At 37.9% G+C, this 18,780-nt stretch overlaps 1 protein-coding gene across 1 annotated transcript in view; it reads left to right on the top strand.

The window, feature by feature from the left end:
* The window catches only part of RSPO3 (R-spondin 3), a 65,426-nt gene that overhangs the window by 20,469 nt on the left and 26,177 nt on the right, over positions 1-18,780 (top strand). Inside the window, exon 2 of the mRNA XM_063310296.1 lies at positions 18,545-18,736. Within this exon, the coding sequence (XP_063166366.1) occupies positions 18,545-18,736 (192 nt within the window). The remainder of the gene's footprint in view (positions 1-18,544; positions 18,737-18,780) is intronic.

Here is an 18,780-nt window from a genome sequence, read left to right as displayed (position 1 = left end):
ATAGCATTCCCCATATATTTCGACTGGCCCCCTCTCTCCTAGTCTTTAAAGACTGTATGAAAATTATTTCATCAAGCCTTGGGGGCAGAGCTTCTGGGAATTAGTTTTATTTGTGTTTGGAAAGTTATTTCCCAGTTTTTCTATGGCTGTTTTACAAGACATGTTTTTGATTTTTATCTTGATCATTTGTCTATCTGATTTTTAACCTAAATTATATGAGAGTTGAGGAGTTGTACATTCATGATTTAATGACACTATTTTAAATCGATGGCTAAATCTGCTTTTCAGTGGAGATAGTGACCTATACATTCAGCTGTGAGTTACTGAGTGTTGATCAACCAAGTGTTGAAATAGCAAATACCATATAAACTCACTCTACGCATAGTTTAAAAAGCCAGCATTAGCAACTCAGCACTAAAATCTATTTAAAGTTAAGTTCTGCTAAATTATCTAATTTTAATATTTGATTTCAGTGAAGTTCATCCTGATTGTTTTGCAGGCTGGGGACTGAGTGCCACTAGAATTTAACAACTAGTCCGTTTTGTTTTTCACTTTAATAGATACTGTATCACTAAGCTGGAATTTTTGGAACAGTCCAAAGTTAATATCCAACAAACCAACTTGAAATTTTATAGCATTAACACTTAAACAACAAAGGAAATACCCCAAGCGCCAGAGGAAACCAGCTGCAGGGGCATCTGTGTTACTGTCACCAATCTAAGGGACGCTACCTAAGATATTTTTACTGTTGTGTAAAGTCCAATTACTTTTTTTTCAGCCATAAATATATTCCCCATGCTGTAAATAAATGCTTTGCAAGCATCATAAAATTAATATATAAGAATAAATCTTAACAACCTAATGTCAGGTCAGAAGTATAAATCTTACTTAATATGCTAGGTCAGGAGGGAAAAATACTTTTTAGTGAAAAAATAGCAAGCATCTTCCAGTAACAGGGATATACATTCTCTAAAAATATGCTGCTGCCAATAAGATTATTTAAATGGTCTCCTTTTAGAATTTCCCAAAGGAAAATAAACATGTGGAATAGAATTAATTTATAAAACTCTCTAAGGTTTATCTTGGCAGAATACTTTTCAGCAGCGAGATTTTTCTCTTCCTTGCTTTCTTCCAGGCATACACATTTATTTTCTTCTACTCTTCTCATAAAATGGACACGTTATTTAGCTATAATATAATACAGCAAGACTACATTCTTTTTTAGAGCTAATAGTAGAAGCCATAGTTTTTCGACCTAGAAAGCTCTCATTTCATTTGAAATGGAATTTGCTACCACAGGGAGTCCCACCCAGCCCAATCTTCATTGATTTCAGTAAGCTTTGAAATTGGATTCATGCTTTCATCTTTCCTAGAAGTTATTTCTAATTACAAGGCTTCCTTTGAATAACATTAAGCCCATATTTAAAGGTTTTGTGGGATCAGTAATCAGATCAGTCGCACTGCTGCACCTTCATGTCTTCCCACCTATGGAATTCTTGCCACATGGGATACGTCTTGTTGCATCATACAATCTATCTGACATTACTGGCAATTTATTTGGATTCTCAGTTAACAACATTGCATTGTTTGCATAAGTCAATGAATGACCAACATACCTCTAACGTCATTACAAGCACTAATTTGACATTTATCTATAAATATTTTAAATATCTAAGGAAATGTTACACATCCTTGCTCAATATTGAACCGTTTGCTAAGTATTCCATTTATTCTCATGCATGGTTTACTTCCATCATGAACTGCTCTTATCACATCCAACCAACCTTCTATTCCACACTCAAGGAAAGTATTTCAAAATGTATACTTATTCACTTTATTATATGCTTTCTCTAAATCAAGAAACAATAATCCCTCTTTCTCTCATTCATACATTTCTCAATGACCTGCTTAAGAGCAGAACTCTGCACAACCATTACCTGGCATAAACCTTCACTGTACTTCCCAAATTTTGCTTATTGTCATCTCTTGTAGCTTTTCAACTAGAATTCTTCCCAACATCTTCCCTGGTACACTTAACAAAATAATCACTCTGTAGGTTTTGCACTGAAACTTGCTACCTTTCCTTACTATAATAGCATTCTTTCAATTGTAAGGAACAGATACAGTCTTCACATATGTTAAACAAGTCACACAGCCACTTCATAAGAAAACCACAGTCATATTTTAACACTTCTCCAATTACACACTCTACACCTGCAGCCTAGTCATTTTTTAAACACTGCACTTAGTATTTCCTTTTTGCTTGGAAGTAAAATGTAGAGTATTCATTTCAATTCCATTCTTAATATATCACTACCATTCTTACACAAATCTCTAAAATACACTTTCCAGCATTCTCTCACTTCATTTTCATCCCAAATGATTTCATCCCTTTTATTTTAATGACATTAACTGTTCTGGAGGCTTCTTGGCTAGCCCTCTTCACCCAATTTCAAAACAACTTTTATTTCCGTAAAACTTCTCGGCGTTTTCTCTGCCTCCCTTAATCCTAATCATTCCTTCCTCCCTTTGACTACATTCTTTGAAACTATCTTTCATCCATTCTCATCTTCACAGGAATCATTCTCTAATCTTCATATTTTTGCCATTCACAGCCTCTTCCATTTCCTTATTTCATCTAGTATCCTTTTCATTCTTCCCAATATAACTCCACACCCTGCTGTGAAGTGTTATGGCCCAAACCAGGCTCACCTAAAGCAACCAAATTACTTTGAAGATACAACATAAGATCCCTTTCCCTGTACACACTCAGAGCCAATTCAGCTTGCTATAAATGTTTTCTGACAAAGGCACTTTAAGCAGTTCACATGTGGTGGTGGGGGGGCATCTCATAGGTTTGGTATTGAATACAGCTCACATGTGTATGGAGGGGGGGATACCTTTATCACCAGAGAAGACTGGTACCTTCTTTCCTTTGATTCTTCACTCTTGTCTCTTTCACTTCTTTCTTTTTCTTCCATGTCCGTTTTTTCTAACACTAGCTCTTGACACTACCACATAATGTTCTGTTACACATTCAGGACCTCTCATTACCTTTCTATTCTTCACTAATGCTCTCAATCTTTCATCATAAACAAAGAAATCAGCCAAGCTTTTAGATTTATATTCATTCAAATAGACTTATACTCACACCATATATTGAAAACACATGTTTTCTAAGCAGATGCTCACCAATCAGTCACCATTCTCATTTATTGTATTCTTGAATCTCTGAACAGTCCAGGCACTTTTCTGTATCTCTGATCTTATTACCATACATCAATTCATGTCATCTAACAGAATGTTTTTTTTTTCCTCTTGGATCACATTAATCCAGAAAGTTTAACATTTTCCCCCTCAAAACTCATTTCTGATCATTTCATTATGGCCATTCATGGAATATAAGATACAACTATCACTAACCTATGGATTCCTACATTCAAACACCCAAAATAACTACTTAGCTAACCCAATCCATACTTTCTGACATACATTTTAGTCCTTTCATTTGTAATTAAACCTCCACCTTCACTGACCTGCATGTATTTATCAATCCCATTCCCAAGAATCAGTCCACTTTCATTCAAATTGATTATGTCTTTCCCTGTCTCTTAGTTATACAGTCATCCAACATAACTATGTTTATTTCTTTCATTTATTTTGTTAATTAATTGCTCTTTATCATTTACTCTCTTCAGCAAAGGATCGTTACCTTGGCGTGGTGCTGGAGCTTGAGCACCTCAGTGATGCCATGAGCTAAACCGTGAAGGGCCACCCAAGATGGGAAGGTCATGACAGAGAGGTCAGACTAAATGCGATCCCTGGGGAAGGTAATGGCAACCCACCCCAGTATTCTTGCCGTGAAAACTAAATGGATCAGTACAACCAGAGATATGTCGGTATACCATCGGAAGATGAGACCCCCAGGTCGGAAGATGGTCAAAATGCTACTGGGGAGGAACAGAGGAGGAGTTCAACTAGACCCAGACGTGATGACACAGCTAGCTCAAAGCCGAAAGGATGGCTAGCGGCCGACGGTGCTGGTGGTGAACGGCGAATCCGATGTTCTAAGGATCAACACACCATTGGAACCTGGAATGTAAGATCTATGAGCCAGGGCAAATTGGATGTGGTTATTGGTGAGATGTCAAGATTAAAGATAGACATTTTGGGCATCAGTGAACTGAAATGGACTGGAATGGGCCACTTCACATCAGATGACCACCAGATCTACTACTGTGGACAAGAGGACCACAGAAGAAATGGAGTAGCCTTCATAATTAATAGTAAAGTGGCTAAAGCAGTGCTTGGATACAATCCAAAAAACGATAGAATGATCTCAATTCGAATTCAGGGCAAGCCATCTACCATCACAGTGATCCAAATATACGCCCCAACCACAGATGCTGAAGAAGCTGAAGTAGAGCAGTTCTATGAGGATCTGCAGCACCTTCTGGACAACACGCCTAAAAGAGATGTTATTTTCATCACGGGAGACTGGAATGCTAAAGCGGGCAGTCAAATGACACCTGGAATTACAGGTAAGCATGGCCTGGGAGAACAAAATGAAGCAGGACATAGACTGATAGAATTTTGCCAAGACAACTCACTCTGCATAACAAACACTCTCTTCCAACAACCTAAGAGATGGCTTTATACATGGACTTCACCAGATGGACAACACCGAAATCAGATTGACTACATCCTTTGCAGCCAAAGGTGGCGGACATCTGTACAGTCGGTAAAAACAAGACCTGGAGCTGACTGTAGTTCAGATCACGAACTACTTATTGCACAATTTAGGATCAGACTAAAGGGATTAGGGAAGACCCACAGATCAGCTAGATATGAGCTCACTAATATTCCTAAGGAATATACAGTGGAGGTGAAGAATAGATTTAAGGGACTGGACTTAGGAGATAGGGTTCCGGAAGAACTACAGACAGAAGTTTGCAATATTGTTCAGGAGGCGGCAACAAAATACATCCCAAAGAAAGAGAAAACCAAGAAGGCAAAATGGCTGTCTGCTGAGACATGAGAAGTAGCCCAAGAAAGAAGGAAAGCAAAAGGCAACAGTGATAGGGGGAGATATGCCCAATTAAATGCAAAATTCCAGAGGTTGGCCAGAAGAGATAAGGAATTATTTTTAAACAAGCAATGCACGGAAGTGGAAGAAGACAATAGAATAGGAAGGACAAGAGACCTCTTCCAGAAAATTAGAAACATTGGAGGTAAATTCCAGGCAAAAACGGGTATGATCAAAAACAAAGATGGCAAGGACCTAACAGAAGAAGAAGAGATCAAGAAAAGGTGGCAAGAATATACAGAAGACCTGTATAGGAAGGATAACAATATCACAGCTTTGACTGTGTGGTCAGTGAGCTAGAGCCAGACATCCTGAAGAGTGAGGTTGAATGGGCCTTAAGAAGCATTACTAATAACAAGGCAGCAGGAGACGATGGCATCCCAGCCGAACTGTTCAAAATCTTGCGAGATGATGCTGTCAAGGTAATGCATGCTATATGCCAGCAAATTTGGAAAGCACAAGAATGGCCATCAGACTGGAGAAAATCAACTTATATCCTCATACCAAAAAAGGGAAACACTAAAGAATGTTCACACTATCAAACAGTGGCACTCATTTCACATGCCAATAAGGTAATGCTCAAGATCCTGCAAGGTAGACTCCAGCAATTCATGGAGCAACAATTGCCAGATGTACAAGCTGGGTTTAGAAAAGGCAGAAGAACTAGGGACCAAATTGCCAATATCCGCTGGATAATGGAAAAAGCCAGGGAGTTTCAGAAAAACATCTATTTCTGTTTTATTGACTATTCTAAAGCCTTTGACTGTGTGGACCATAACAAATTGTGGCAAGTTCTTAGCAGTATGGGGATACCAAGTCATCTTGTCTGCCTCCTGAAGAATCCGTATAACGACCAAGTAGCAACAGTAAGAACAGACCACGGAACAATGGACTGGTTTAAGATTGGGAAAGGAGTACGGCAGGGCTGTATCCTCTCACCCTATCTATTCAACTTGTATGCAGAACACATCATGCGACATGCTGGGCTTGAGGAATCCAAGGCTGGAGTTAAAATCGCTGGAAGAAACATTAACAATCTCAGATATGCAGATGATACCACTTTGATGGCTGAAAGCGAAGAGGAACTGAGGAGCCTTATGTTGAAGGTGAAAGAAGAAAGTGCAAAAGCTGGCTTGCAGCTAAACCTCAAAAAAACCAAGGTTATGGCAACCAGCTTGATCGATAACTGGCAAATAGAGGGAGAAAACGTAGAGGCAGTGAAAGACTTTGTATTTCTAGGTGCGAAGATTACTGCAGATGCTGACTGCAGTCAGGAAATCAGAAGACGCTTAATCCTTGGGAGAAGAGCAATGACAAATCTCGATAAAATAGTTAAGAGCAGAGACATCACACTGACAACAAAGGTCTGCATAGTTAAAGCAATGGTGTTCCCCGTAGTAACGTATGGCTGTGAGAGCTGGACCATAAGGAAGGCTGAGAGAAGGAAGATTGATGCTTTTGAACTGTGGTGTTGGAGGAAAATTCTGAGAGTGCCTTGGACTGCAAGAAGATCAAACCAGTCCATCCTCCAGGAAATAAAGCCAGACTGCTCACTTGAGGGAATGATATTAAAGGCAAAACTGAAATACTTTGGCCACATAATGAGAAGACAGGACACCCTGGAGAAGATGCTGATGCTAGGGAGAGTGGAGGGCAAAAGGAAGAGGGGCCGACCAAGGGCAAGGTGGATGGATGATATTCTAGAGGTGACGGACTTGTCCCTGGGGGAGCTGGGGGTGTTGACGACCTACAGGAAGCTCTGGCGTGGGCTGGTCCATGAAGTCACGAAGAGTCAAAAGCGACTAAACAAATAAACAACAACATCATTTACTCCTCTTACGTTCCAAGTCACAATCTTCCATATGCTGAGGTTGCCACCTGATGAGCTCATAAGTATTAACCTCTGCTGTCTATCATGAACATGGTCAATTGAGGCATTCACAGAACACTTTTTAGTAAAACAGAGATTTGAATGAAAAGAGAATTCAATAAACTGAATTCAGTTAAGCTTATTTCTGAATAAACAAATATGACGTTGTGCCTTCTTGATAGAGTATACATCAACCTTCATAAGGCTCGGAACGAGATGTTGAATTCACTGCCAAAGTTTATTGAGCAAAAGTCAAGACAATTAGATATGTGTCTACTTGAACCCACCAAACTAAACATAGCCATATATGGTGGGTCCCATGGGCTTGCTAAAGGCCTTTGCTTAGGTTTCCTGTCTGGGGCTTTAAAAATAAATGAGAGTGTCAACATGTATCTAAAAGACCATAATACATAGTGGGCTGTTTTCAGTTCAGTGGGTCACACTGTTTGTTCAATTCTGTAATAAAGCTGGATGATTACATTAAGTCTCATTTCTTTAATATTAAGCAACATAAAAATTTCTAAAATAGAATTACAAGGTTTTGTGGTATAGTATGGTCAAGAATAAGAAAAAGGGGTTAAACTAAAATATGTCCCTGCTATTGTTTCTGTGGTTTCTAATATAAAAAAAAATGTGCATAACAAAAACTTTTGTCTTAGAAGGCTGTAAGGGAAACTTGCTACTGGTGTTGCATAATGCTAATGGTATGAACTGAATGATTCCCGTATCTTTTGAGAATTGATGAGGAAATATGCAACATTTAACAATGGAAGTTGTTAAATTTCTAGCCAAGTATTTAAACTCAGCTTTTGGTTACATTGGTCCACAGTCAGTGATTTCATAATGCTTTCCTAGTATTGCATTCTTTCACATTGTGAATGACATCTGTACAGTCAATCTAAGCAAGAGCTAATAATAATTGATGTAGACCCTGATACATTTTTAAGAAATGGTCAGTGTGAGTAACATAGAAATGTGATTTTTTTCCCCCTGCATTATACAGTATGTGCAATCTGAGCTGAATAATGCAGGAGAAAAAAATCACATTTCTATGTTACTTATACTGACCATTTCTAACACACACACACACACACACACAATCTATAACCCATGTTTTGTTCTAAACATAGTTTGTGAGCAAGCCACAATCATCTGTTCACATTCAATATGTAAGACATAAAGCATGGTTTATAAGCCAATAGTAGCTCTATTCACACATAATGTAAAGCCAAAATTAGTCAATCCATATTATGGCTTGGCACAGGCAAAGGTAAATGCTTTGTATCACCTGATCTTTAGATAGATAGATAGATAGATAGATAGATAGATAGATAGATAGATAGATAGATAGATAGATAGATAGATAGATATAGATAGATAGATAGATAGAAACTTCCATGCTGCAAAACAACTGTATTTACTTGCAGAAATACCTTTGGGCCCATGAAGGTCTCACTGGGAGCATCTTAAGAAGCTAATTCACCTTCTAGTAAATGGGTGTTTGTGATTAGCTATAACCATCAGGACAACACTTTTGTGAGTGTGTCCATCACATGCATACTATATTGCAGATCTGCCTCAAAAATATTGCATATCCTTGGCGTAGCATGAGGTATGGATGCAGTCATACTCTAACATCTGAAAGACTCTAACATCTGACAGGAAACTGTGGTTTGCCACTATATAATTCTGCCTCATTGAACCCCAGACCAACATCCTTCTCCTACTCCATTCTTTTTCCATGCCTTAAGAGGACAATTGCATCTGCTTCTGATCTGAAACCAGGAGTAAGCAAACATTTTTGACAAATGTGTACAGATTGCATGGCTGGTGATATGAGAGCACAAGAGTGAATATTTTCCTCTTTTGGGCTTTCAGATTTTTTTCAAAAAATGCAAGCTCTGCAAGGCTTAAGATACCCTTTGACTCTTAACTAGGCTGACCATACAACCCATTTTGAATGAGACAGTCCTGTTTTTTTTAACATTTCCAGATCGCCCCATTGTTTTAATATAAATGTCCATTTTGTCCCGTTTTCTTAAAAACCTTACTTAAAAATTTGAAAGTTCCCATGAATCTGTCAGAATGCAGTCTGACTTTGAGTGGAAGGAGGGGGAGCTCAGCAGAAATGGCAGGAAAAAAAGCTGCAGAGCTCAACCTGGCAGGAAACCTAAAAAGAAAAAAACAGGATCAGCTGATAGGCAGTAATCAAAGGGCGAGCTGATTGGCTCCTGCCTTGAAACGGCGTGAAGAAAAGAACATAAAAGCACAGCTAGAGGAGGAATGGCTTGTCGGGGACAACTGTTCACTAGACTCTCCAGCCCAGCCTTGCCTCTCACAAACGAAGGAATCCGAAGATTCTCAGCCGGAGAAAACTGGAGAAGTTTCTGCCTTCCAGCCCAGCCTGTTGCCCAGCCCTGCCCCGTTTTGCCATCCCAATGTTCCATTTTTAGCCCCGTCCCATTTCGCCATCCCAATGTCCCATTTTTGTCTTAAGGAAATATGGTCAGCCTACTCTTAACCCCACCTCATGGGGAAAGTTAGATTTATTTCAGATTTTCAAGGACTTAAATTCAAAATTATAAAGCAATTGGGTTAGATAATCTGGGAGTTCATTGGAAATTTAAACTTCTGTTTCATGATGATCACCTCTTCTTTCCATATACCAAACTGTTTATGAAATTGGAATTTTCAAAGCAGTTCATAATATGGCTGCTAGAGAAAATGAATGTTGTGTATTCCAGAATATATATTCACGCTCTTGGGAATATCAAACAGGTAGTGTTTACAGGAGATAGATAATGGATTAACTAGGAATCTGTTATGGTAGCAACATTATTTTTCCTTGGAAGAAGCTGAAGGAGTTATAGAAAGAGGAACAAACAAGCCAGCTGGAGAAACCTTGGCAATGTCCTGAAATCAGATCCAAACCGTTGTTGCTGCAGTGCCTTAGTTGGTGGATGTTTTTCCCATTGGCTAATGTCATGCTGACAGGGCAGTAGCAAAGCCAGAGGAGAAAACCATTCACCTTGCCTATTATAAGTGGCGCACTCATGAATCAGGATGATGCCATTCAGCATTGACTTGGAATGGATAGAAACTAAGGATTAGCAGATGGGAACAACACTGTTTATGCCAGCATTGTTTGGTGCTGATCAAGAGTGGGTAGATAGCACCTTAACTTAATAGCCAATTTAAACACCCTTCCCATTTAAACATTGAGAACATTGGCATGACTCTTGATTAACCAGGTATACAGATATGTGTATCATGTCTGAATAGCAACTACCTATTAAAACAAAAACAAGGTGGGTTGGTACAATCTAAGCAATTAATATTCTGCTTTTTTACAACATGCAGCTGCCAAGGTTGTCTGAATTAGACCTGACTAACTAAGACTTCATTGTTCATTTTATAATCCTTTCTGTTTCTGCATATCAGGTAGCAATCAGATTGAATTTAGGGGACAGATAAGTGTTAAAAGTACACTGGTGAGTACTATTTATTTATTTAAATTTATAAAGCCACCCCTCTTGCCAAAGTCACCTTCTGTGGGGAACTTAGCTCTATTTTGTGGGTTTTTCATTCAAATAAGCCTCAAGATACATTGATTTAATAAAATACCTTTATCCTAGCTTCCTTGTGCATATATGTATGTGTGCATGCACATAGTTTTGTCAAAATGAGTTCCTATAAACTTTAGAAGTACAAGGAGGAGTGTATGGGGAGGGAAAAGAACTGTTCCATTCATTCTGTATACAGAAAATTCTTCTCAGTTTATTTATAAGAAATATTCTTGGATGGAAAGCAAACCACTGGCAGCTCATGTGGCTGATCTGGAGGTTATTTCTGTTGTACCAAAGAAATTAATAGACCGAATAAATTTTGCATCCTTCCATGGTGGGTTTCTTTTAATCTTTAGTTTCTTAACAAATTCAGGATGCATGTTTTTGGTTTATATTTTAATTTGTTATACTCAATAAGTCTACTATTCTCTCTTTAATATTGAACAGCATGTAGAATATTCATTTATACTGAGTATATCCTTCATATTCTTGGATATTTCCAGTTAAGGATCTAATTTTTTATGGACTCATGCAAGTATTGCAAATTCTTGTCTGAGTACAATTCAGAAACTGGATTTTTTTTTTTCTGAACATGCATCCTACATTCTTTTTTTCTGTAGTAGTTTCTCTTTGGCTAGGTTCCATGACATCGCCTGGAGACAAATGTGTCCGGGCTACGTTATTTTTCCCCAGGTCCCCATCACATTGTCTTCATCTCATCCACAACTCACAAGTGAGTCTGGTTTAAATGGCGTTAAGTAATGCTTTTTCTCTTAATCTGACAGCATCCAACAACAGCAGCAAGAACATGCCACATAGCTCATAATTGTAGTTACTGTATAGCTAAAGTGATCAAATCAAATCAGTTTATTACAGCCCTAAGGCCAGATACAATAAAATATCTAATAGTAGAGCTGCTACATACTTCTACATATATAACAGAAAAAACAATAATAAGATCAAAACAAAATAATTAAGAACAGATATAATAAAATAAAACAGAATAAAAGTAGTATTATAAACAGTTCCAGACTTAATTAATGGCGCAGCATATTGTACAAAACCGGGCAACTTGGGAAGATATTTTTGAGTCCTTGTCCGAAAGAAGTAACATTAAGTAGGTATCACATTCCCTCCCTGGAAATTTCTTCAAGATTGGATAAATGGTCTGTCTAGAGTCTTTATATAGGGAGCAGCATAGTAGCATATGGCTTAGAGTTTCTATCGAGCCATCATCACATGGACATAACTGAAGATAGGTAGGAGTACCCTTAAAATGTCCAGAAAGGACTGCTGAGGGCAATGCATCCAGCCTAGCTGAAGTGAAGGACTTACAAAATTTCAGAATCATGATAGAAGATAAATAGGAGGCTGGAGTGAACCCTTTTGGAAGAATATGATAAATATTGGGGTGTGACACCTTGCTTTAATTTGTTTGGAGATCTATATCCCAAATTTGTGATTTGAGGGCAGTTCTACCATTATCAAAACCTAATGAGCACAAACTTTCCATAGAGAAGCCCAGTAAAAAATTTTTATCTAAGGCTTTTTAAAGATATGATGATTTAAAACAATCTCTAAGAACTAATGGGGCCAAACCTATAGGAAGTAGGATTAACTTTAGCAAAAGGTAATAAGAAGAAACCATGCTGTAGCGTCCAATGAGTCTATATCTGTCTTCACACGTAAGGTGGCATTTTTGATACATTTTGGAACCATCAGTATGGCTCTATTAAACTTATTATGAATAGTTTCAAGAATGTTAAGCTTTGCAAAAGAGCAAATTTGGGAGCCATAAAGAAGCTGAGGGACTTCCTTAGCTTGGAAAACCTTGCAAGCTGCAGAGATATAATAGGCTCCTTTTGAGTGGTAAAACCTTACGATTGCTCTGCGACACTTGCCCAGTAAAAAAAAAAAAAGAGCATTCCAGGATAGAGTAGTGTGGAACTGCACTCCAAGATATTTATAGGTTGCTCAATTTGAGTCCCATTTATTTGCCATTTGTGAATTTTATGATAATGTTGGGCAAACACTAAAACTTTGGTTTTCTGGTAGTTTATTGATAGCTTTTGTTCTATACAGAATAAAGCTAGTGCCCTAAGTGCTTTTCTCATTCCCACCTGCGAAGTAGACATAATAACGACATCATCAGCATACAGTAATGCTGGAATCGCATGATCAGCTAAAATAGGTGGATGGACTAAAACAGCAAGTGCTTGGATTATTGAATTTAAATATAGATTAAAAAGTAGTTGAGCTAATATGCAACCTTGTCTTATACCTCTATAAATTGGAAGTGCTTTCAATAAATGTCCCCAAGGAGTATATCTAATCCTCAGGGAGATATTTGAGTAAAGTGACTAAATAAGTAGGAGCAGCCATTTATCAATAGTAGACTGTCTCAGACTGTCCTACAGTCTCTCCCTTGGTATTAGGTCAAAAGCTGACTTAAAATCAACAAAAGTTGCAAAAAGGGAACCTTGAAGGGGCACAGAATATTTTTCTGCCAAATGATGGAGAACCAAACATTGATCTAATGCTGATCGCTCCCCTCTAAATCCAGCCTGTTCTTCAGCAATGGTATTTTCATTTTGTACCCAATCCACTATTTCTAGATATAAAAATCTGACATAAAGTTTACTTATTGTGTTTAATAAACTAATAGGTCTATAATTTGTAGGGTCAAGTCTATTCCTTTATTTTTGTATAATGGTAGAACAGGGACGCGGTGGCGCTGCGGGTTAAACCGCTGAGCTGTCGATCGGAAGGTCGGCGGTTCGAAACCGCGCGGCGGGGTGAGCTCCCGTTGCTCGTCCCAGCTTCTGCACACCAAGCAGTTCGAAAACATGCAAATGTGAGTAGATTAATTGGTACCGCTTCGGCGGGAAGGTAACGGCGTTCCGTGAGTCATGCTGGCCACATGACCCGGAAGTGTCCTATGGACAACGCCGGCTCCAAGGCTTTGAAACGGAGATGAGCACCGCCCCCTAGAGTCGGACACGACTGGACTTTACGTCAAGGGAAACCTTTACCTTTACCTTTAGAACAATAGCCTGATTCCAATCAGATGGAAATTGGCCTGTGTTGTTAATATGTGTAAATAAAGTGGCCAGAACCGGAGCCCACAAATCTTGTTTTTCTTTATTAATGGGGGTGGGAATGAAATCACTTCCAGATGATTTACCCAGTTTTAATTGGGCAATAAGCTCTTTAATCTTAGCTATAGACACTGGCGGCCAATCTGGGAGGTCACTATGAGAGGGAATCACATCTGAGACTACAACAAATTCCCTTTTAAAGATGCTACAGAAGTGATCCTCCCATTTATCAGTGGATATTTGTGTGAAAGGGCTAAAATGCTTTACTCTAAGACGTGGATTGGTTAAGTGCCAAAACCAAGTGGAGTTCTTAAGTTTTACTGCTGAAATTAAATTCCTCCAATTCTCTCTTACAGCCTGCTTATAAAGTCCTAAAGTGAAAACCAAACAAATCACAGTATGGCTTAGTATAATGTATGAAACCAGCAAAACCCTTCCTCTGATTTATATTCTTTCTCCCAGTCCATGCTGTTAGAAATCATTTAATCTATTAATGCAATCATACTACTAATGGAAAATAAAATATTAGGACAAGCTCAGGAATATGTGGCCTTCACCACATGACATCCTGGCTGGGGCTAAGTGAAAGTAGGAGTTCAGCAATATCTGGAGCACTTCAGGTTCCTATCACATGCATTCAGACAATTTAAGTGTCAAGGGATATGATGGTAAGACTAGTTTACCTTAGGATGTATATTTTACCAGATACTACAATAAGCTTTAGTTTGCAAATTTAACAGTTCATTATGTTTGCAATGTATGGTTGGTTACTGATTTAGATTAGAGGATAAACCATACATTGCAAACATAATATGGGGTCAACTAACTTCACATTTTTCTGAACCAAAGCTGAAGTGATATTTTCCATCTTATTCCAACATATGCCTTGTTGTCATTTTCATGATGCTGTGCTTTTGCAGCAACTGAATAGATAATGCAGCAGAGTGAGTACTGCCCAGCATCTATTGGCCACTTTTGTTTGCTGCCTTCCCTTCCAGTCATTGTGGTGGGTAGGGGTTGTATAACTCTTTGAAGTATATTTACTCCTTCCTCCCAGATCTCCTGCACAGCATGTTGTGGATGGTTGCCACACGGGCTAAAGTAGGAGGAATCTCCCACTTCAACCTGCACAACTGTCACATGCAGCCTGCCACCATGGCTGCTGTTATGCACAAACTTTGCCATCCTGCCCTGGTGATTATAGGTGCAGGTGATCCAGGAAATGGGTAGGGGCTCCCAGGAAAGCAGGAGGGGACTACTTGGTAGCATCGTAACATGATAACTTCAGTAAGATATTTTTTCCCCTAGGACAAAGGAAAGTCAAAGACTGGAGCCTGGGCCATATTTCAGGAGAAGCACATCCTGTATCAATAGTTGGAACTAGGTGGTAGAGTCAGGAGGACAAAGTTGGTAACACAGAGGAAGGACTGAGATTGAGGAGGCACACCCTCTGCTGGGAAGTATGGCCTTTGGCCCTGGAAGTAGTTCGTTTTATTCAACAAGTAATTAGAACAGGAGGCTATATGTGGGAATAGTTAGCTAATAAAGACATTTAGTATAAATGAACCTCCGACTCACTATTATTGGAAGAGACTTTGAAACACATACTGTAGCTGTTTCATTGTGAACATCCACAATCTTTTCCAGCAGAAAAAATGAGTAGCTAAACAAGAAAATAAAAGAGGAAATAACAAATGCATGACACAGATGACTTCATTTCTATATAAATGGATGGCTGCTCTCCCACCCACCCTGCTTTTCTTTCTTTTCCTTCTTTGGCAAAAGAACAACCTAAGCAGTGTAGCAAATTAGTTTCACAGTCAAAAGAGGAAACCTGAACAATCCAACCCACTCGTACCTGTGCACTATTATCTCCAGACATGAATTCTTAATTCATGATACCCAAGTTTAAATTAAAACCTTTCTGATGCATTGTTACAGCTGTAGATCAAGGCGTATAAACTGGAAAACAGTTTTCACATTAAGGAGAATTCTTGCTAGTGTCTGAAAGAAGACTGTTGTCACTTGGTCTTAATTTTTCTGTTTTAACAGGAAGTTCTGTGCTTATGCTGCAGTGCCAACATAAACTTTTGGGCAATCTTTTGAAAAAGTAGTATTCCAAATGAATTTATCAGCTGAAGTTACCAGTTAATGAGTTACTATCTCAATACCATGATGAGTTTTCCATAGAAGACAGAATTGTATGACACCAAACTCTACATGGTTCCTTATACAGGCAGAACCAGTGGGAAGATTTCTAATCTAATCTAATCTCCTGGTGAGGAATTGCCTGAGTGGGGAAATATGATACAATTATTTATAGCTGTAATATTCAAATATGTTACCAGAGCCAAATGGGGCAACACCAGAAAGAAACAGCTTTTGTATAGCTTAGTGTGTACATGCATGAATGAAACCTAAGCCTTTGGAAAATTACTAACAGTCTGTTTCATTATAAAGCGATACAGTTACAAGGAGCAAACTTTATTCCATCTCCTGGTATGACATTTATATTTTTATTTTACCTGTTGTGAAGACAATTTTTTTTTTAAAAAAATAGTTCTTTCATACTTGGTAGCACTAACCATTTTTAAGATAGTCCTTGCTAATGGCAATAAATAAGTCCATATATCATAAAGCCAATGTTATAGTACAGTGCTAAACTTGTTGGGCTGAAACCAAGATATAGTTGTGGATGGAAGGAACCATGTAGTATAGGATCAGGACTGTGAACCACCTGAAGTCTGGTATGTAGTAAGTCAGTGTGCAACAATGTCATCTTTAAAATGTATAATTGATTAAAGTCTCTATGTAATGACATATTGAATGACAAAGTATTCACATCAAGTCTCAAAAACCTGCTCTTAAATGCATTCAGAAACAAGTTTCAAGTCTGGACTAAAACCAATTAAACTTTTTAAAAACATTGTAGTTTTTTTCTTCTTCCCAAATGCATTATAATAAAAGATAAAAATGTTCTGGAGAAATAAGCACATATAGTCTCAGAGAGATACAACTGTGCCTTTCATGAAACATCCATTTCAGTGATCACTGAAATAGGAGCACGCAACTCTTGGTGATTATATTTAATTAATATTATGGGGCAAGGAAGATTATGGTTACTTTGGTAGGACAATGATAAAAAGAGGATGGGGCTGCATCTTACACACAGACAGGGTGACTTTTTTAGTTGTTTTTTTTCTAGTGTGAGAGTGTGTGTGTGTGTAATGGCTGGCAGTTTTATTTGATTTGTAAAAGTTGTGTCAGGTCTATTTTATGCTAAAACTACACTTCCCATGTATTTTCCACTTAAAAGTAGCAAAAAACTGAAAACTGATGGTGCATGTGGTTAAAGATGAGGTTCATTCTACAGTATTTTGTTTGCTATTAAGATCCTGGAGAAACATAAATCTAAGAAGTATAAATTCATCTTTACTGAAATAGATATCAGAGTCCTTCCATATTTTTGTCCTGCTACTTTGACTAAAGATGATGAATTAAGATAATAGATATACTATGAATATTTTCATTTTTAGATCTTATTGATAGTGATTGAGCATTCATGCAGCACAGAGAACTCAAGAAGTCCTTACTGATTTTTCTCCATTTACCTTCCATGGCTTGTGATGATTTACTGAACAAGAATCCTTTAAAGCTAAATGCATGATATGACAATAGTAATCCCGATCAAAGTTATAATAAAACACAGCATGCTTTAGACCTTCTACTTTCAAGAATTTAGCTGCTATTATAATAATCGGAATACAAAGGAAAATACAATAAATAAATAAATAAATAAATAAATAATAGGTACATATATGAAGTGAGACTATGAAGCGAGAGCATTTGGTGTAGTGGTTAAGGCACCAGGCTAGACCACAGGAGACCATGAGTTCTAGTACCGCCTTAGGCACAAAACCAGCTGGGTGACCTTGGGCCAGTCACTCCCTCTCAGCCCTAGGAAGAAGGAAAGGGCAAACCACTTCTGAAAAAATTGGCCAAGAAAACTTCAGGGACTAGTCTAGGTTTCTCCAGGAGTCAATGCTGACTTGAAGGCACAAAATAGAATAGACATAGGACTATGATGACTATGATTTAGAAACATCTAAATGTTGTAAGATGTTTGTAAGCTCTGGGCGGCTTACAAACATCTAAATGTTTGTAAGCCGCCCAGAGTCACTCGCTGCGATGGGCGGCTATAGAAATCAAATAAATAAATAAATAAATATTCATATAATAGTACCAATGCAGATGAAGCCCATTTCTTTACCATGCCTTTTTTTTTCTTTTCATATGCTTGTTGGACCTTCCTATTATTCCATATGAATTACAGCTGCAACCTAAAACTTTCTTTTCTAGGTTATCCTGTATCATCAGGGGAAGTCTGATAACAATGTTGAATGAACTTGTCTTTCAGGGATATTAAACTGCTGCTAATTAGAACATGTTGCAAATAGCTTAAGGATTTCCTGGAACCAAGTTAAACATAAGTGGAATGATAAAATTAAGTCTGTATTCTTACAATGCACTAGAAGTCTCTTCTTACTTATGAATAATATGTATATTTGCTGTAAACCACTGAAGCTGCAATCCTGTATACTGTACATGTACTGTAATTAAAAGTAAGCCCCATTACGCACAGTAACAAATTTCTTTCAAATACACAGATTTAGGACCAAAATACACGCATTTTTATTTTCTTTCTTCTTTCCATAGGGACATTAAAATTCATTGTATTGAACTTATTAATAAATTGTTATTGTTATTGTTTTTAGTCTATTTTTCTACCATACAGGGCATTTAAAACAGTTATGTACTGAATATTTTGAAATATTTTGAATATTTTGAAATATTCAGGAGACTATATAGATAAAAATTATAGTACTTCAGCTAATGATACTCTTGCTGTGATTTTTCTTCTTAGTGCATCGCAATATGAGCCAAGCTTGTCAAGGAGGATGTGCAACATGTTCTGAATATAATGGATGCATGTCGTGTAAACCTAGACTCTTCTTTTTTCTGGAGAGGATTCGCATGAAACAGATTGGGGTATGTCTTTCATCCTGTCCTCCTGGGTATTTTGGACAACGATCCCCAGAACGAAATGAGTGTACAAGTAAGTTGATAGAATGTTGCAACAATCATTTTCTAAAGCTAGTT

This window comes from Candoia aspera, chromosome 1, assembly GCF_035149785.1.
Source record: "Candoia aspera isolate rCanAsp1 chromosome 1, rCanAsp1.hap2, whole genome shotgun sequence".
NCBI lineage: Eukaryota > Metazoa > Chordata > Lepidosauria > Squamata > Boidae > Candoia > Candoia aspera.
Note: the sequence above shows the minus strand (reverse complement) of the source record. Positions and strands in the feature narration are given on the sequence as shown.